At 33.3% G+C, this 21,993-nt stretch overlaps 1 protein-coding gene across 1 annotated transcript; it reads left to right on the top strand.

The window, feature by feature from the left end:
• LOC137922916 (cysteine dioxygenase type 1) lies at positions 1 to 19,688 on the top strand. Its single transcript, XM_068766027.1, has 7 exons — positions 1 to 195; positions 9,676 to 9,770; positions 11,117 to 11,266; positions 12,959 to 13,105; positions 14,378 to 14,634; positions 15,939 to 16,108; positions 18,110 to 19,688. Exons 2-7 carry the CDS (start codon positions 9,679 to 9,681, stop codon positions 18,146 to 18,148), a joined length of 855 nt encoding a protein of 284 aa, XP_068622128.1. The 5' UTR covers positions 1 to 195; positions 9,676 to 9,678; the 3' UTR covers positions 18,149 to 19,688.
• The last annotated feature ends 2,305 nt before the right edge of the window (positions 19,689 to 21,993 follow it).

The following is a 21,993-nucleotide window of genomic DNA, read 5'->3' as shown; positions in this document are numbered from 1 at the left end:
TCACTTGAGTAACGCCACCGCAGAGGGACGCTTGTTCGTTTTTTTTTTAATTAAGTTTTATCAAAGGCATGCGATTGTACAGCCATTTGTTTACTCTGTGAAAGAATCTGGATTTTATCTGAACATTTCGAGTGCTTGTTGTTGCTAACCGAGTGTTTTGTATAAATTTATCGAGAATTGAGATAACTTGAATCGGTAAGTGTTTATACATGTTTACGTTCCAGTAATATACGCAGATAGGTTTTTTTTTGTAACAACAAATTTTATCGACATATTTTAAAATGAAATTCTAAATTGCTTGATAGCTAATGCTAATGCAAAAAGGTCTTTCTTAATCTGGTACGTGGATCCATAACCGGATGCTAGCTGAACCTATTTGTATAAGAAATCATAAAAATGCTTAGAAGCTACGTATATTTCTTTTCACAACTGGTTGCCTGACTTCAAAGTCAAAACTTCTTTATCAATCGATTTGAATATGCCATATTTGTTTAGATTAAATACCACAGACCTGAGAAGAACATGTTAAAGAAATTCATAGGTATTTTATATTTAATAAATAATTTAAAATCATATATTTATTAAACATTGAAAGAGCATCAACACACAAATGATTTTTAATATATTCGTTAAATCAAACAATGGAAGATTTCTATATATTATCTGGAATCCAATTGCGTATAAATTGCCTTTAAAAATAATTGCAGCTCAACGAAGCAGACTCTCAGGTAATCATAATTTGAACAAAGTTTAATTGTGTCGATTAAATGGTAAACAAAATAAAATATTAATAAAAAGTTGCTTTAAAACAAAAAAATTGGACCTACCACAAGGCTACATTGTAAAAACGTACTATATTTAACTTTATACAATAATTGCAGAGATACGTCATAGCAGATTGCGTTTACTTGATAATTATAAGATACATTGCTATTAGATGCCAATAAACGCAATCATTAAGTATTTTTTTTACACAAGGCACTGGCATTAAAACTGCACAGATTATATAAACACTAAAATAAATTTATTTAAAAATCTCAATATTATTTTAATATGCAAGGCGAATATATTTTTAAAGTTTTTTTTATGTGTTGCAACACAGAGTCAATTACGTGTCGTTTTTATTGAATTTAAATAAAGAATTGTTTTTTTTTTTTTGGAACACAAGACAAACAAGACCGAATCGTTTTACAGTCAACATTAATATTCCAATTTATTACGTTTTTAAAGTATAATGTAAAGGTGCGGGCCATTAAGGAGATAATTTTTTAAAAAGGGCACTGCAGCAAGATTAGACCTTTCCATTTCACATCCATTTTAAAGTATTCAGTTATAATACTATGTTGCCTAGAATCTCGATTTTAAAACCTATTTGTAAAAGCGCAAAATCCGTCTCTCTCTCTCTCTCTCTCTCTCTCTCTCTATATATATATATATATATATATATATATATATATATATATATATAAATGAAATCGGGGAAATTCACAGAGCTGAGTTAACTACAGATACGGTCAATGACCCGGATGAGAAGTCAGATCAACTCCCGGTTTTCCTCGAGACTGATCCTTGTGTACCACAGGCAGGTTGGGAGGTGAGGTAACAAAACAATGAAGCTAACTGAAGGAAAAGCCTTTATTGAAGTCCGTAATTTATTCCATCTTAACGCCTGCCAGCTACAATGAAAGAGCCCGTATTTTTGGTGCGCGCCGTCAGCCCCGACGAGCTCGTTCGTGAAATTCATCCTTTGTTGCAGTCTCCTTCGTGTCAGATATTTTAGTGGTCACAATATTTTCTTCACCGTTCTCTTAGGTAGTCTTTAGTGTTACATATAGAACGTAATAGATATAGTTCCGTCAATCAATAAACCTTGTAAAACATTAACAACTATATGGGTTATTGCAGAACGTAAACAGTAAATGTAGTGTAAACACACTTCCTAGATGCAAGAATGCCCTTTATAAGGCACAAACATTTAGCCGCAAGTGAGATCATAACTTTAAAACATAAAAAACTACATTTCCTAAAGCGTATACTTAGTAGGTTGACAATAATTTTTTTAGTAAAATGTGGACTATAACAATAATTCTCCAAAGCTGGACTATATTGACTAATCAAGCAAGGTTCAGCAAAAATAATGAGTGGTTGAGTAGGGGGTGATAATACTTCTGCTATATGGTTCTGAATTTGCATCTTCAGAACTCCACCTCCTTCGTTCTCTCCAGAATTCTTTAGGCAGTGACAGTTTAGCGTCTTGACGTTCTCTTTCTTGAAAGATCTCCAAAAATCATGTCACTACCTAAAAGATATGTTGTGTCAGCTCTTAGACGCCTGCAAGTGAAAGATTGTCCGTATGTTCTTTATAGAATCATAAACTATGAATTTGATCATGTGATGATCTTTAGCAAAGTTGTTTCGCATGAGTCGACGAAGGTTTCCAAGTTGTTATGAAAATTTTGCGACAGTTCACGGTGATTCGAATTGTTTAGTTTGTCATAAAAATGAACTGTTTTCGTTTTATAAATACTTATGTTATATGGCTTACATAGCGCAAAATTTTTTAGGAAATTTTGAAGGTATTTTATTTATCAAAATTTTTTAAAGTTGTAAAAGTATTTTCACATGATTTTTTTGGCACGCTTGTCTAAGAAACGAATCTTCTATGTTCACGGATTATGTACAAGCCATCAGATTTTTTTCGATATCTTTAGAATTATATAGTACCGTAATTGACAGATAAGATATTGCAATAGAATATATATTCAAAGTAATTTAATGATATTTGTCATTTTGCATTAATGATCTGAGTTGTTCTTGGTATTTATTAATGATATGTTCATCATCGTCAAACATCATTATCTACTAATGACATTAAAATCTTTAGCTTACTACACACACACTGATACACACTCTAGCTGATCCCGCAAACGTTGTTTTGCAAAAAAATTAAAGTTTTTAATTAACAAATGTAAGATAAGGGTTGATCGTAGAGGGGTGAAAATTTAGGTTTGTATGTATTTTTGTATGCTGTATCATAATAAAATAAAAACCAAAAAACTTGTCTAAAAAATTAAAAATAAAATTTAGGGGTGGACCACCCTTATCACTTAGGGGTATGGAAAATAGATAGTAGCCGATTCTAAGACATACTAAATACGCATGTAAAATTTGGTAAAAATCGGTCAAGCCGTTTCGGAGCAGTTCAAGTTCGAACACCGTGACACGAGAATTTTATATTTTAGATAGATACTCGTATATAGAGAGAGACGGATGTTACGCTTTTACAAATAAGTTTTAAAAACGAGATTCTTGATACGTATACACACACACATATATATAGTGTTTTTTGCAATATTCCTCTGAAACTTTTCATGTATATACTTATATTTAGTAGATATACGATTCAATTGTAAATTATATTTCAATCCCCTTTGTAATATAGATCAACCATCATAAAAAAAAATATTTTTCTATAATTTTTTTATTTTCATTATATTTGGTATTAGAAAATACATACAACCATAAATTTTCACCCTTCTACTATCAACGCCTATTTTTAAAAATAAAATTAGTACTTCAATAATTTCTCTTGTCGATTGATAGTTGATTACATACAAAAAATATTTAGTCTTTTCTTATTTCTATAATTAGTCCATGCCTCTATGACTCATATACCACACCTTAAAACGCTTACAATAACTTACTCATTATTATATATAACCTAGAAACAATTTATGTGAGAAAACAATGTAAGCCGGGTCAACAATTATATATGTGTATATATACTAAACGTGTTGTACTATAGCTGATGTAAATTAAAGCTAATTTAAATCTTATAACGGTAAAGTTGTAACATATTATAGTGACATTTTTATTATATACTTTATTAGATTACAGCACAAATCTTTAATAAGCGGATGCATCTGTATGTTGAAAGGTTATATCGCTGAATTGTACAATTTTTTCTAACTAACTCAACCTTTTCGTGTAGAGCACACCAAAAGGTAGAATATCAATTAATAAATAAAGTAAATAAGAGTAGCTTTAAAACAGAGAAGACTGACTCTCCTTAATCTTCGTTTGGTTATTGACAAAACATTGGTATGACGTCAACACCGGTTGTTCCCCACTTATCAATGTTTTTCAACCTCTGGCCTTTGAATAAAACGTTCTGTATCAAACTCCGACGTTGGAACAAACAGGCTCAGACAGCTGTCCCGTTGCTGATCCCAGCGTGGTCACCTTATTCAATCTGACAAAGATCAGACGATCTATATGTAATGTTATTCTTATATTGAAATGCATTTACGATAATAAGTTGACATTTTGTTAAATGACAAATAAGAATCGATGGTAAAATGCTGTTTTTTATTGTAAAGCATTTTATTTTTAAACATTTATAGCTTGTGAGAGTTATAGAGATGGCTATGGTCGGATTTTCGCCGCAAAATCGAATTACAAAACGTATGAGCATATGAACCAATGTAACCGAAACATCTTGCAAAATTGCTTGTCTGAAATGGCGTTGTAACATCACTATAACTAATGGCCGAAAGGTTCTTGAGTGGCGACAATCAAATGGCAGACGCAGAGTGTGCTGGTTGACCACTAAGTGAACCGACAACATATTTAACAAGTTCACTGCGGCTTGAGGCCGATTCAGCCTCATGGTAGACTTTGCACTGGTGCGGCGCGTAAAACTCGTGTTTTCTCTCTATTGCGGCGGCTGTTTACACTCAACCGAAACATGAGGCAGAAAAGGCCTCAACCGCACTACTAGGAAGTTCAGCTTGAGGCTGATTCGACCTCAGCCGCACCAGCTGAAAGTTCTTCAAAATTGGGCCCGCAGTGAACGTGTTAAGAGTCGAGGAAAGTCATTGGTTACAGGCAGAGCAAGATCGATAATCCTGGCTACCTTTAGGTGATGCCTGGGCCTTTCAGTGGCGTCTTTTAGCTGACGTTGTGATGATAACAGCTTCACCGAGTTTGAGATGACAGATCTCTATAAGCGTTTAGTTTAGATTTCTTTATAGTAAAAGCTCGAGGTGTACTTCAAGGACTTCACCAAGAACTGTCAATTTATCTACTACACCATATTGCAATCAAAAAACTCGTTCATGGTATATAGAAACAAATAGAGTAACAAGTTCTTTTTCTTTTATATCACTTTATTTAATAGTTATTTATGCGACTGCTTCATAATAATTTGATAAAAAGTGTGATATTTATCAAGAATATATTCTTAAGTTATTTACATGAATATCATCATCATTTTGTTTAATCATCAACATTACGAACGTAAGACGTACACTGATCTAAGCTGTCCACATAGATTTGAAATAGAAGGAACATACCTGCATCCATGCATTATCTATCTACCTCGTGATCTTCACTCCAGGACCCGAAGTACAGTCATATTTTCTATGCGAAATATTGCCAACTGCCATTTCACTCGCCGCATGCTATGTCTGTTACATTCGTCCGTCCACAGATCTATCCATTTAATGGAATCAGGCGTTACCTCGCGGAAGTCCATTCTAAGTAAGAAAAGGACCAATATTTAGCCACTTCCGCACATGCAGTGGTAGTCGTACAACAAAGTGCACCGCCCGCCTGCCCGCTGATAAATGCGTATGCCGCAAACAATGCGAATCACCCAACCGCCACCGCCAAATTACTCAACACGTGTTTTACCCCTCCACGGGGCATCTTCGGGAGTTATGTTACACCGATTAGTGCCAAACACAGAGTCACACACTTACACAGATTTATCCATTTGTGGTTCAATCTCAATTCTTTGACTGCAAACTTGCCAAGCAAGCTATTATTGGCATCACACATTGGTCATAGACTTTCGTTTTAAGACACTGTTGGATACTACACCTCATACAGTTCAAAGTCACCTAAAGAACAATGGACAAGGGCTATGTTCGGATTTTCGCTGCGAAATCAAATCAGAAATCAGGAGATCCGTAAGAACCAAGATCACCGACGTAGCTCTAGCAATTGTTCATCTGAAGTTGCAGTGAGTGATGCACATCGCTAGTGTTACCTATAGCTGTTGTAGCCGAAAAGGTGCAATCACGAGCTGGTAGAAGGTAACCCCCCCACTAGGTAGACCGACTATATAATTAATTCTGTGTTTGGCACTAATCGGTGTAACATAACTCCTGAAGATACCCCGTGGAGGGGTGAAACACGTGTTGAGTGATTTAACGGTGGCAGTTGTGTAATTCGCATTGCTTGCCGCATACGCATTTATCAGCGGGCTGGTGAGCGGTGCACTTTGTTGCACGACTACCACTGCATGTGCGGAAGTGGCTAAATATTGGTCCTTTTCTTAATTAAGGTCGCTGAATATGGCCAGCCGGTCATATTGGCGATTTTTGGGGGAGAAATGAAGAAGTTTCCCGAACGCTTTTCGACTATATTGAACTTATTTAAATCAGTAAATGTTTATTAAATAAATAAACGGAAAAAGTAAATTTTTTTATGTAACGCTTATTTTAGAAATAAATGAAAAAGTTATTTGAAATCAGCGAAAATAAGGCATTAAGCGGTCAATGCCTCTTGCAAACTGGTTTTGATGTTGCATTAATATACATGCCCTTGTAATGGAGCCGTATACTTTTATGTTTACAATTTCTATTTATAATATATCTTATATGTGAAGTTAGAATTCGTGTGAGATTTTTAATATATATAAATCACTATATATTTATCGGAAAGAAGTGCAGATTACCAATAGGACAGTTTGAAAGCACCCTGTATGTTGCGTATTTCGACGACTTTAACAAAGTTATCTGTTCACCTATTAGTCCACACTTATTAACAATCAACCTGTATAAAGTGATCACTTTGAAATAGGTTATATTGTATATTGTTTCGGTTGCAAGTAAGGTTCAAGTGACGAACCATCGCTTCACTAGTGAGCAATAAAAAAAGATGGCCGACCATCATACACTTCTGTATGAAGGTCACAGGATCTAAGATGAAATATAATAAATAAAGAATATAATTGAAATAATTTAAAAATATTAAAAATGAAAGAAAAGAATGATAATAAGCTGTGATAATTTTAAAAGTAGACTGGAAATAATCTGTGATATTAATATTAATATTTATATATTAATATTAAATTAAAGCAAATAAATGTAAAAAACACAAATAAACAAATGAAAATAAAAGAAAATGTAAATATAGGATCCTGCAGAGAAAACGAAGGGAGTGAGGCGATGTACGAAAGGAGAGATAAGAAGGGAGAAATGAATCGAAGATTTCAAGAAGGATAAAAGTGGAGAGTGACTAAAATAATATTGACTAAAAAAAATAATTTTATAAATAGTTCTTTCACCATGCTAGGGGAGAAAGAAGTATAAAATTTTATTTATATATATACACATTTAAATATATATATATATACATATATATATATATATATATATATATATATATATATATATACATACACATCATTAATGACAATAACACTTATATCAAATGTGTCTATTCTTTAACAAACATGAGGATGTAGAGACCAGTCATAAGAAGAAATATATATATATATATATATATATATGTGTGTGTTACATTAGTATTTTTTTCTATTGTAATGCGAACAATCCAATAACTTCTGGCAGTATAAAGCCTACAAGAACAGGTAGTAAATAATAATTAATTTTAACACTCATTAAACCGAATTTTTGACAGCACTTTTTCTTACTTTTATTATTTCTGAAACCATTGATCTGTGGATAGGTTGTACAATATATCAATTGACAACAAATGAGCCATATTGACTTGTTTAAGCTTTTATATCTATAACTAAACAGTCTAGTAGACTTTTAGTTGAATTAGAATGTAGGAACAATGCAAAATAATTTAAAATGCATGTACGAGGAAGCTCTAAGATTCTGCTGAGGGGAGATGAGACGATATTGAATAATAGCGGAAGGAGGGTCTGTTACTGTGCCGCATATCTCACGTTTTATATATCTAAATGTACGCATTGGATATATGATACACTGGTCAAATCAAATTCGAATGACAATGCACACGTGATATCATATAGTCTAACATTTGGGCTCCTTCTGGCGTTGAAATCAGGGACGGGACAATAGCCTCCCTAATAGGCGGCGATGACAAACAGGCGTTCATATCCCTTTGTAAAGAGATCGCCAAAAGGGCGATAGAAAGAAATAAAACAAAGAGAGTATAAAAAGATAAATAGATTAAAAACGTAAATAGAAACAAAACTGTAATAGAAATAATTATAGAATAAGTAATAATGTGTAAAAAAAAATGTAAAATAAAAATATAAATCAAAAAATGTAAAAAGAAAAAAGGAAGAATGATAGACGAACAGAGCAAATGGGTAAGAAAGAAGAAATGTGTGGTATAAAAGAATGGAATGAAAGATCATGTGAAGAATGGAAGCAGAGAACGGAAATAAAAAAAACTAAGTGAAAAAAAAAATTGCCCAAAAAAGACCCTGTCCCACCACAAGATAGGGGTACGAGAGGCCCCCAATAGCGGGGGTCATAAAAAAAACATTTGTGCTCCGAATTCGTTACGAAAAGGCTCTGTTTATAACTTCACCGTGTGTGATATCGGGAATGAGGATGTTCGGAGATGAACGATGGTAACTTAGGAGCTTTTAAGGGTTGGCAACTGGAACTTTAATGTTTTGGATGAGATACCGATGACCAAAAAGCTCAGCGAAGGTCGCCACCGTAATAAATTTCCAATACGACCGGTTGAAAGCGGTCTGCAGCAGGAATCTTCCGACGACATTCTTATTCTTCGCCACGATGACCGGTGCAGGGTCCAGTGACTTCCTGCGCTGTGACCTTAATTATGTTGTCGTCCACCTATTGGAAGGACTGTCCACGTCGCGTCAATAAATACCAAATATATATATGTTTCCTCGTATCACTGATACTCACACATGTAGATATAAACTCACACATATCTATACACGAGATATCGACCGAGTATTGAGTCGACATGATCTTTCTGGAACAAGGTTGATTATTGCAATTTAACTAACCTAAATGACTATCTACTAAAAGACTGCCATTGCTTGAGAGAGTATAATTAATATATATAATAATTTATTTTATTGTCTTACTTTTTATTTGATTCCGGCAACAATCAATGGGTATATATTTATTAATTATATATAGATTTAATTGTTTTTTTTTATTGGTGATTTTGTGTTATAAAAAATTTAATTTAACTAAATTGAATAAATGTATAAAGGCTGGCGATGAAAGCAAGAAGAAATGAGAGAACAAAAAAAAATTGCAAGATATTGTGAAGGATAAAAGGAAAGAATAAAAGAAATTGAGAAGAATGAAAGTGAGTGTAGAATAAAGATAAAACCCTGAAAAAATTATTTGTAAATAAAGTCCCTGTCCCAAACAAAAAAAGGGTACGAGAGGCTCCCAATAGCATAGCCATAAAGGCTATGAATTATTTTCAAATCTTAAATACACACTTTTGAAATAGTATTTGTAACTTAGTATATTTTTAAAGTTATTTATTAGTATTTTTAGAATATTTTGTCTATATTTGAAACCTTAGGTGTCTTTGGCCTTGTTTATCTAGTGACTGGAAGAACGGTTCATGTTAGTTATTATGTAAATAAAAATAAATATTTTATCTGTTATACAGAATATGGAGGTAGAGAGCGCCAACTGCAAGTATCGAGTCTCCCAGTGCGAGGACTTGGAACTGCTTTCAGTGGAGCGGCCGCTGAAGATCGATTTGTGAGTATATAGTACCTTCTACTTCATTTCAGCTACAAGAAGTCTACTGCTCGAAATAGGCTTATAATTTCATTGCACACGGGCGCTACACGAGCTAAAGTCGCCTTTGATTCTTATAATGCCAAATAGAAGAAATTCTATTCTTAACTCATATAATTTTTTAAATCTTGTTTATTTAGGTAAAAATAAGGATAACTTTGTCTATCTCCGCCATTTTTAGCCAGAAATTTACGAAAAAAAAAATTGACATGGCATATTGGAACACGTAGATTGTAAATATTAAAAAAAAAAACAATTAACGACAAAAATGGCGATTGTCATTTTATAAGGTTGAGGCGACGACATGTTAAACAAATACGATAATTAAAAAGATAACACGGAACATGTTTTCAAACATTCAATACGTGTTGAATATTGTTATAATTTTCAATTGTCCTTTGTATATGTGAATTAAAAACAAAATGAAAACTATACATTTTTTATAATAAATATTAGCTATGTGAGATTATTAGATATGATAGAAGTTTCATTTTACGAGGGAAGGAAACCTTGTCAATTTATTTTTTAATCAATTTTATATTTGACTCTACTCTGCTTCACAGAGTGTTACAGTTGTGGAGAAGAAGCAGAAAGAAACTCCACAACAACAAATCTTTTAATAGCCTAACAACACACACTTATACACTTTATCATATATAGCCTAATTGAGTGCGCCTGTCCAACCTCATCGGACCTAGATAAATTCCTGATTTAATGGAATATATAATATAACGTCCCTAGCTAAATACCTTTTTTTATGGCTCCCGCTATTGAGAGCCTCTCGTACCCCCTATCTGGTATGGGACAGGGACTTTTTGTTTTAATTTATTTCGTTTTTCACAATCTTTTTTATTTTCTTACTCTTCATTTATACATCTTAAGATCTTTCATTCGGTTTTCTTCCACATTTCTTCTTTCATTCTCTTTCGTTCTGTGACCTTTCATTCCTCTCTCGTTACACATTAACATTTTGTAATTTTATTTCTGTTTATTTACATTGTTTTTTCGCTTCACATTAATATCACATTATATCACATATCTCATTAACATTTCTTATTTTCTATTTACATTTGTATTAATTTTCTTTAACTTTTATTTTTGTTAATTACTTTTATAATTATATCTTTGCAGTGTGAGAGGAAATCGTCTTTGGTATCTTATTCGCTTATTAGGGTGGCTATTGACTCCTCCCTGAGCTAAATACCCTGCGAATATCCTACAACACAATCATGCACTTTTTACAACATGGTCATTGTAAAAAGTCTATGATTTATTTAATTTATTATTAATGTTGCTCTATATTGCAGGGAGATAAACGGCTTAGAGTCATTGATACTGGAGCTACACAGGGTGTTTTCGCGAGATCATGTGAACATACAGGACGTGCAGAAACTAATGACGGCTTACGAGTCACAGCCGAAAGACTGGAGGAGATATGCGAAGTTCGATAGATTCCGGTGAGTGTCTCATTTTCTCCTTGGATATATAGACAAATAAATACATTTAAAAAACTTTTAAGTTAAACGGTTTTTTGATACCAATATTGTGGTGGTTGTGGAAAAATATGTACCTAGTCCGCCATATTGGAACGGCGTCCATCTTGAATTTTAATTTTGACATAATCATCGTGTTTTACTAGTGTAGCCCTTTCGTTTGATACCCATATCGAGGGGATTAAGGAAAAATATGTAATTCGCCATTTTGTATCGGCGGCCATCTTAGATTTATAATGTTATTGATTTTATTATATTGTATTGTCTAAATTAAATGTGTACCAAATTTCAGATCAATCTGACAACGGGAAGGTGCTTAAATTTCAATTTCTAATTTTGACCCAAATAAATAAACAAATTCCGTACGGGTCGAACTAAATAAAATCGTTTAATAAATCATCCGATAGACGTTGAGATAAATAATAAAGTTTGCAAGATTTAGCTTGAATAGTGACTTACAGTTATACAAAACTATCTGTGAAAACACGATAAGCGTACGTATATACGACGCTCTTGGATACAAATGATGCAATTCTCTCTGAATATTTGTATATACGATCTTTCTTGTAATGTTATCTATTTTAACATTCTGATAAACAAACGAGATATAACCCCTTTACTGGTTTTGATTGCATTCGTACGTCACAGCATTGATTGTAGCTCGAAGAATTCGTCTGAATTAGCTGCGGGCGGGACAAAAGGCACGTGCGACGGGCACGTGGTCACCACAAGCTGGTGGAGGTAGCGTGGGGAACCTAAAACAGGTGGACCATTGGTTGTATATAGTTAGAAGCCAGCAGAGCAAGGCTGATCATCATTGCAATCTTTATAGGAGATCTGAAGCTTGCATTGGACATCTATTAGGTAAAAAAGTACTTGGGCATTCCCTTGAGTTTAGTTTATACAGGTCTGGATCATGCATCTTTAGCGCCTAATTTCAAATTAAATTATAACTTCATTATGTCAATATCAAAGTAATTAAGTGGATTTCATGATCTATATGTCATTCTATTACACTTTCTATTAAGAACTCTTTTATCCTTACAGTCGAAGCATTTGACCTCTGTCTCGCCTGATGTTAAGCAATGACGATGTCAATACAACATGCTTGCCTTGCCTAGATACCTTTTAACTTTCGTCTTTAAGACTTCCAAGTTATATTTATCTGGAATGACTCCGGTAGATTGTTCTACTCGTTGGCTGTGAGCATTATAAAAGTGTTAGCAAAACGCCTAGTGCTGTTGAAAAGAATTTCAACTGTGTACGGATGTCGCGAATCCGTGTCTCTTGTTGTCCGAATAAAGAAAGGAAATGGTGTATATAGTTTGTTGCTCCACATTTATGTTATTTGAATGTATGTTCATTCATCACCATCAATATGAGAGCTGATGGAAGTCTACTGCAAGGTCTTGGGTTGATCATATTCAGCGACTTCTCATCAACCTTGAACAGTTAGGTGGCTAGTGGGATGATAATGTCACAATGACCTTCGCACGAGCGATGTGTCCTGTTTACAAGCAATTCTTCGAGCTACATCAGTGCCTTTGGCTCTTCTACAGTCTTCTTCATTTTTGATTACATCACGCAGTATAGGCGTGCATATCTATCTTCATAACTTTCTAGGTTAATTCATTAATTAAATTTATTTCTTTCCAGGTATACTAGGAATCTAGTGGATGCTGGAAACGGGGCCTTCAATATCATGATATTGTGCTGGGGACCAGGACATGCGTCCGCAATCCACGATCACGCTGATTCTCATTGCTTCATGAAAGTCCTGAGCGGTAGACTGGAGGAGGTCAGGTGAGTTCAGTTCATAATCTGGTCTTATAATTTCTTCTGGGTTCTTAATAAGCCTTTATGGGTCAAAGTGTACGTATATAGTATAGTAAAGTTCCACAATATATCTTATATATTTCTTCTCTTATATAAATCCTATAGAATTAAAGAGTTTTTAGTCGATCGAAATGTGTGGAACCCGTTTTGTTGACTCATTTGCAGATTTGATATTATAATGTATAAAGCAGACATTGTTAAATTCTATTTCAAAGAGCAACTGTTAAGTTTCTTGCCGGCTCTTCTTAGCTCATCAGCATTCCGAGCTGGTGGTAGCTTACTGAACACGCTCACATTTTAATAATCTTAATTTTGCCAATTCAAATTGAAAGAGCACGGATCCACGACATCCGTACGCGGTTGAAATTCGTTCCACCCGCACTTGACGTTTTGCTAATACTTTTATACGAACAGCCAAGATGTGGAAAACCCTACAAGCGGCATTGTTTCCAACTACAACTTGGGAGTATTCAAGACATGAATGTTGTTTCTTCTAGGCAAGCATATAGCATTATAGACCTTGTTGATCGTTTAACATCAGACCAAATAAAGGTAAACCTGTAAATAAAAAAGCGAGCCGGAATTTTTTCAACGTAGCTTGCCAGTTTACAGTTCGTTTGCGTTAAGATTGAAGTAAATCATAATTTTTGCCAACCTAAACATTTAAATTGTTACGAATCAAATATGGCTGATCAGAAATGACTTTTTTAATCACGAAGCTAGGTAGACTGGTGTTTTTTTTTAAATATAGCCTATTAACTTATAATCCGATCGCTTTAAACACGCTGTGAATTATTTTTGTCTACCGGCCTTGCCGATTAAATCGTCAAACGATTTTGTCAACGTCATTGGCTATGGTGGTGTCATAGTTCAACACACTACTGCTAAAATGGTGATAATGCTGATGATGAGTTGCAGTCTTCATCTGTCTTAATAAACCTACCCGTTTTTGAAGTTTATCAATATTTTATTTGATTTAAATTTTAAGAAAGCTTCAATAAGTTTTATATAGAGTATATACTTATTATAAATAATAAGCATTAAAACTTAATTAGGCTACAAGTTTGATGAAAACAAGCGCCATCATTTTCTTATCTACATAAGCATTTACCCATAAAAAATAATCGGTACTAACAATAACTTGGACCTGATTGTCATCTATGAACAGTATCACATGCCATCTCTTAAAAAAATAAAAAAAATGAAATGCCTTATTTATTATTTTTATTTAATATTCAGATACCGCTGGCCAGAAAACGTTCAGCCGGAAGTGATGAAGAAGTTCAACACTAGATCGTGTTGTTCCGCTAACGGCAGCCCAACGTCTACTCTATCTGACAGCGGCCAATGTCAAAATGACAGCTGTCAAAATTTTCGCGGTAAAACCGACGCGCCGGAGTTGTGCCGCCATGACGGAAGTGAAGAATACGACGCTAGTGAAATGGAAGAATCGGGAAGAACCTCATTGGAAGTAAACGACGTCTGTTATATTAACGGTATGATTTTAATCTGTTATTAACTTTAAATATTATTGAATAAAGTGTTTTTTTTTTAACAGTAGTTAACAACGTTTAATTTTATTTACTTTTTATTTTGTTGGTTAATGATACTATTGAAGACTTAGAAGAACCGGTAGAGGCGTAAGTAAGCGACCACTAAGTTAATCAACGTATTTAAGTTCGAAATAAGCAAGCTTATTGCCTCGATAATATTTGTGAAGGCTTTTTAAGATTACGTATTATATATATTCTCGCTTACCGTGTCGTTTTATCTATTATTTTTAGAAGAACTATTAAATAAATAGATAAGAGAGCATATCTTGGGCGGGTCAATGAACGGTGTTTGTTTTTACAATAAGGGTATGAACAATGACCGAATTATCAGACAATTTCGTGAAGGGCATTGATACATGTTGTTTTTGTTTTTTTTTCTTACACTTAAAAACTTTTATCATAATAAATTTGATTACAGATTTCAGCATAGTTTAATAAGTCTATATAAGATTTTTATGCATTACTAGCTGTGCCCGCGACTTCGTCCGCGTGGAATTTAACAAAAAAATATATATTTACCTTTTTTTTTACGTTTTTTAGTTTAGTTTAAGAATTTTTCCAGAATGAAAGGAGCCTAAATTGCTCCTTTTTAAATCTTCTACCTGCCAGTATAATTCCCGTCAAAATCGGTCCAGCCATTTCAAAGATTAGTCGAAACAAGCAGACCGACTAACAAAAAATAAAAAAATAATAATTTGTTTGCTACATGTACCGTATATATATTCATATATGTAGCATGTAGCAAATATCGTTTTAAATTTAAATACTAAAAACAGATACGTATATGTATGTATGTATGTTATTAAATTAGCAACTTTTTAGAATAAGTTCCGCCAAAATCGGTCCAGCCATTTCAAAGATTAGCCGAAACAAGCAGACCGGCTAAAAAAATAATAATTTTGCTACATGTACCGTATATATTCATATAAGTAACATATAGTAAATGTCATTTTAAATTTAAATACAAAAAACGGATACATATATGTATGTATATATGTTATTAAATTAGCTACCTTCCAGTAGTCCCGTCAAAATTGATTCAGCCATTTCAAACATTAGTCGTAACCAGCAGACAGTCAGACAGGCAAAATTTAATCATATATATCGTATATATATATGCATAAAATAAAAATCTACTTTTAATATTACAAACAGTCACTCAAATTTTATATATTTGTATACATATAAAATGTAAGATTTATAACAACAGAGGAGAAATATAATATTTCTTTTTGTTTTATGTACAGATGCTCTAGGCTTGCATCGGATGGAGAACCCTTCTCACGTTGATGGTGCAGTGTCAATGCATCTCTACTGTCCACCGTTCGACAGCTGCCGCACTTTCGACGCGCGCACCGGTAAACCAACAGATATCAAAGTCACCTTCTGGTCTATGTACGGCAAGAAGATAAAACGAGTTAGTAATCATTTTGTATTTAATTGAAATTTAAGATTCTTTATAGTATAGCATCCACCTACATTTGAACAAGACAATACGCCAACCTTTACACTAGCAAATGTTAACAATTTTAAAGATCGTGATTGTTTAAATTTGTAAAAGATTTAAACGGGTCAATTTATACCTCATTTGAGGACAATTTGTTCAAAAATTTCACATCAGCTTTGAATGTATATATTTAGTATAAGAATATTTTTAAAAGGGCATTCATCTTTTACTATTTAGATGCAATAAATCCGCCATTTTGAAAAATAAATATGATTTCTTTTTAATATAGAATATACAAAGTGATTGGATGTATGTTACTTACTTATTCTCTGTTGAAGTGAGTACTCATAGCCCGATTACAGATTCATCTTAGTTGATTATATATATATATATATATATATATATATATATATATATATATATATATATATATATCCAATCAGTATGTATATTCGATATTAAAATGAATTCATATTTTTTCCAAAATGGCGGATTTATTGCGTCTTAATAGTAAAAGATGTGAAGCCTTTTTTAAAATATTTTAATATATATATATATATATATAAAGTGTAAAAATTCGGATTTTTACATATTAAGATTCAATATTATTATTTACAACCTATTTAATCAGTCTTTGTATTGCCAGAAATTACAGATCTGTCGCATTTCTATAGAATTACATATTAATGTAACATATTTAAGAATAATCATGAAAATAGATATAAAACCTTAATGATTTTTGATGATGCAATTCATTCAACTCTTTGAGGTTTTCACTTCCTATAACTTATCAGCATGTATATAAATGCGTTGTAAATTTGACATATCTGACATTTGATACAGAATGACAATTGTGACGAAGTAGTTTCAGGGAACGCCGATAGATGGCGCTGTTTAGCATGTCCGCAGAAGGCGCGAGTTTTTTGATGATCTTTTACCCCTTATACGCATTGTTGATGTTTTATAATATGGTGAAAATTGTTTAGCTTGCCTGAATTAAAGCCTGTGACTGAATATACACCCTGTACTTAACTATTAGAAAGTACTGTCACAACTGTAGATGGCAACTGTAAACTATATATGTTTCCCCGAAATTCTTCCCACTGCTCGCGACCTTGATTATGTCGCCAGCCCACCTAGTGGGGGAGGCACACACGCTGCGTCTACCGGCTGGTGCTGCTCATGCATCATGCTCATCATGCTCAGCTCATGCTCATGATTATTGGGTGACTGATTTTTCTGTGAATTTCATTTCTGATTCGATCTCTCAGAGAAATTCTCATCATAGCCACCTACATTGTACTCTTGGTAACTTTAATATTAAATATTGTTAAGTAATGCGGTTTCTGACTCGGAATAAAACACAAATGGTTTACAAGGAGTCCTTTATTCACAAATCAGATGGTCACCCTACTTTAACACAAAGTATACTTTCGCTTAGAGCAAACTGATCTTCAAATCGCTCAAGAAATCACTATCCAAATAACTTACCAAATGGTCACTTTGTATCACTGCACGGAGATCTCAATCTTATAACTCGAAAAACAACAATGAACTGTCGACACGGGGAGTACACCTATTTATACTACGGAGAAGGTTCTAGTTATAATAAAACGCTCGGTTGTGAGATTCGAACAGAACTAACTTTTATTTACGTTCAGACACATACCTACATTTCACTTTATAACAATGACGGTAGGAACACTATACAATCTATGTTCCAATAGATGGCGGTATATGTATATTAATTAATGATTGTTTGTATATAATTTCAACACTAGTAAGTTCGAGATGGTACTCGGTTAGAATTTCCGAGTACCGTACACAAAAATTTCTAAATAACTTCAAGGTCACGTGTGTTTACGGCACTTCTTGATCCTAGGGTTCCGTGTTTATTGTTTAGAATGTTCTGTAACTCGTGTTTTGTAACGATATCTTTAATAATAACAAATTAATAAAAATCTGTTACAGGTGATAGAGGCAAACGACATCATCGAAAGTCAAGAGTAATATCAACCGAATATCACTGTGTTGTGAGTGAAATGAAGGACGATTATGGTCGGTAGAGATTTTAGTAAACATACATAATACGGTAAAAATATAATACATTTATTTAGTGTATTTTATGAAGACAATTTCATTTTAATAAACGACGACAAAGATGCGCAAATTTTGGGTTATATTGATAAGTTTTTATAACCGTGGCATCATCTCGATGCATAATAAATTCCCTGAAGCAATTTCAAATTTATCCGCTAAAAAATTCTAAGGTTATAACAGATGGCGCAAAAGTAATGTTATAATGTAAAAGTGCCTTAATTTTTATAAATGGCACCAAATGTCATTGTGCTTTGTGCAATTATGATGTAGATATATAAATAATTAGTTGTCAATAAGAAAAAGAGTAATATACACTGTTTTTGAAAAATATTTAGTCTATTGTTTTAACGCAGTGTGATTTTTGTCGTCGTGTTCCATGTGCTCGTAAAATCAATCTTTTGCCCGAGCGCCTTGTGCGAACTGGCTTCATACCAAAACAAGCCACGTACTTTACAAGTCTTGAAAGCTAACATTGTAAAAGATATCGCCAATTTGGCGCTAGAAGTTTTTCTAGTAACTATGTATCATCTTGGAAAATGGGTAGCTGTGTGATATAATTTATTGAAAATAATATTATATTTAAATCTAAACTTTTAAATTAAATTTTTTTCAACAAAAAAAATCTTTTTTTTAATTTATAACAAAATGACCCTAGGTTCAAGTTATGACATTACTTTTGCGCCATCTGTTATTAAGATCATTAAAACATATTAATTTTTTTTATGGATTATAAAACAGAAAAATATATAAATATTACAAATTGCTAATGTCCACGTCAGAAATGAAAGATATATTACGATAAAATGGTTTTAATGAGATTACTATTTACTTTTTTGTCATCTTCATTGAATATATGTTTCTATTCTGACAGCAATGTAAAAAGAAAATAGGGACCAATCGTATGTTTAAATATATATTTAATTGTGCTTAATATCAATGTGTCTTGCTAAGCGAAACCAGCTTTAAATAATAAATATTTCTTTGATTTGTTTTATGTATATACATCAATACCTCGCTTTACGTCTTTTCGTGTTGTGTTTTTTTCGTAGTTGCGTCGCTGCTTAATTAGTACTAATTTTCACTGTGCGTCGTTAGATTTTCGAGGTTACGTTGTTTTGGGTACGAGTAGTTTTTATTTTTTTTTCTAAAAGATGGCAGCACTTTTGTTTCTAATCGCGCCATACCATCAAAACTCGGGGATTCCTTTTCTAACTAAAAATCAAACCAATTTTAATACGGTTTCATTTTCACTTGTTTTGCTAATTTTAAGAGTTCAATTTCAATTACGTAGTGTGTTGCGCTTTTTTTTTTAAACAGAATTATTATATAGATTATTATGTAGATTTTTACGTGTTGTATCTGGTTACAAAAAAAGTAAATATTTTTCCAATTTATCTATTGGCAGAGTTATATTATTTTTGTTTTTTAAATGTTTACTGCGTTCAATTTTCTTTTTGAAAAATAGTATTTTCCTAATATAAATAAGAATCTATATCCGATCTTTACATGGTTTGTTAAAGAAAATCTTAATTCACTTTGCGGCGTTATCATTTTAGTCGTGTTTTTTTGGAACGTAACCACGACGCAAAGTGTGGTATTGGTGTATTACGTAAAATATCATGCATTCTGTCAATACACTTTTTATAACCTTTCTTTATATATTACTATTTGGAATAAATGTGATGCTATAAACCTTTTTGTTTAACTACAATCGACTTTGGCGAATTTTTAATTTTATTGTTGATTTATGTAATATGTATAACTTTATACAAGTAGAAAATAGCTAAACGGTTTTCTTTACAACAAAGCAAAAGATAGTGTCCTATAGACTGTATATACTTCTGTATTCATTATCATATCAACGCTATTTCAGATGTAAGATGTGTCCTGGGCGCTGGTTCTTTCAATTGTGACCATAAACATATTTATAATGAATATAGATTATTAATTTTAAAATGCGTATTAATTCTTAAATATCTTATTATTTTTAAAATTAGTTTTTATAATAAATTGTTTTAAAAATATATATAAATGTTTAATTTTATTTATTACATCATTACAGTAAGTATAAGATATATAAATTGGCCCATTGTTCCAGTTAAATGCAATACCTTTATGTATGTTTATGTTAAATGATTTTTCTAATTTTACTAGTCGGAAGTAAGAAAAGGACTAATATTTAGCCACTTCCGCACATGCAGTGGTACTCGTGCAACAAAGTGCACCGACCGCCAGCCCGCTGATAAATGCGACTCTGTGACACAGACTCTGTGTTTGGCACTAATCGGTGTAATATATCTCCTGAAGATGCCCCGTGGAGGGGTGAAACACGTGTTGAGTAATTTGGCGGTGGCGGTTGTGTGATTCGCATTGTTTGCTGCATACGCATTGTGCGGAAGTGGCTAAATATTGGTCCTTTTCTTACATAGGATGGACTTCCGCAAGGTAACGCCTGATTCCATTAAATAGTCGGAAGTAGTCTTGTGATTTTTCCTTCTATACCATGTCTATCTTGTAAGTTATTGATCTATGCTTGGCTGTTCAGTCTTATTTTATTTACTTAGGTACACCAACAGTATTAATAAGTTATTTTAAGGCTCTGTTATGTGTTCCTTTATAGATGACACGTCATTAAAAACTATTTTACTTTATATAACATTGTAGAAAGATCAGATCACATCAAATAAAATTAATAATAGAAAAGTGTAAGCAACTAACTAACAACTTGCAACTTTAGATACAGAAAGATCTCCTAATTTGAAAATGTTTCCTTCGGCACGCGATTTACCTTCAAGGCTGTCTGCCTTAAAATACATAAATATAATTAATAGTATATTATGTATATTTAATTGAATTAAGCGTTACCTTGCGGAAGTCCATCCTAAGTAAGAAAAGGACCAATATTTAGCCACTTCCGCAAATGCAGTGGTAGTGGTGCAACAAAGTGCACCGCCCGCCAGCCCGCCAATAAATGCGTATGCGGCAAACGATGCGAATCACACAACCGCCACCGCCAAATTACTCAACACATGTTTTACCCCTCCACGGGGCATCTTCAGGAGTTATGTTACACCGATTAGTGCCAAACACAGTCTCTGTGTGTGTGGTTGTGCGGAAGTTGCGAAATATTGGTCCTTTTCTTACTTATATTATGTACACAGTGAATTATTAAAATGGTTTCTGAAGACTCCATAAGAGCCGTGAAAGATATCGATGGCAAACAAATACTCTATTATAAGAACTGCACATCTGTGAGATAGTAGATCATAACCCATCCTTTATCTGATTGCTTTCATGGGGCGTCGAAGCAAACTTTACGGAACCCGCACTCTGAAAAACTCTAAAAACTTCCTAGAACTTCAGAACTAACCGGTTTTCAATCAGAGAGTTATATGACATGCCCGATATCACTTCAACATGTATATTTGCAGGGCTATATAACAGGTTGTCAAATATCTCCCTTCCGCTTTTTTGCTCTTTATTCAATGCTTTATAAAAAGTGTTACAGTGATCGGATTTAGTTCAAATATGCGCCGTTTTGTTCGATAATCTGTTTCCATCTAGACGGCAACTTCATAATACCTCCCTCGTAGAAGCCCCAAATAAAATGGTTTGGTGACTAACTCCCATCTCCTGGGCGATGTAACGAGATGCCACATGCCGGTCTAACTCGATGTAGTCCATGATTTGATCGGTATTTGTCGTCACAGGTCTTCCACCGGCTGGCTTATCCATGGTGTCGTTTTCGCCGGCTC

This window comes from Battus philenor, unplaced genomic scaffold (assembly GCF_028537555.1).
Source record: "Battus philenor isolate CCGP_79_NKW_IND1 unplaced genomic scaffold, ilBatPhil1.0.hap1 SCAF_20, whole genome shotgun sequence".
In the NCBI taxonomy this organism is placed as follows: Eukaryota; Metazoa; Arthropoda; class Insecta; order Lepidoptera; family Papilionidae; genus Battus; species Battus philenor.
The sequence above is the reverse complement of the archived record's forward strand: the minus strand, read 5'-3'. Positions and strand labels throughout refer to the sequence as shown.

Bases quoted from the DNA above. Each gene is read 5' to 3' on its own strand.
- LOC137922916 (XM_068766027.1), top strand. From the start codon at position 9,679: ATGGAGGTAGAGAGCGCCAACTGCAAGTATCGAGTCTCCCAGTGCGAG. The intron at 11,267-12,958 runs GTGAGTGTCTCA...ATTTCTTTCCAG, and splicing joins GCGAAGTTCGATAGATTCCG to GTATACTAGGAATCTAGTGG. The intron at 14,635-15,938 runs GTATGATTTTAA...TTTTATGTACAG, and splicing joins CGACGTCTGTTATATTAACG to ATGCTCTAGGCTTGCATCGG.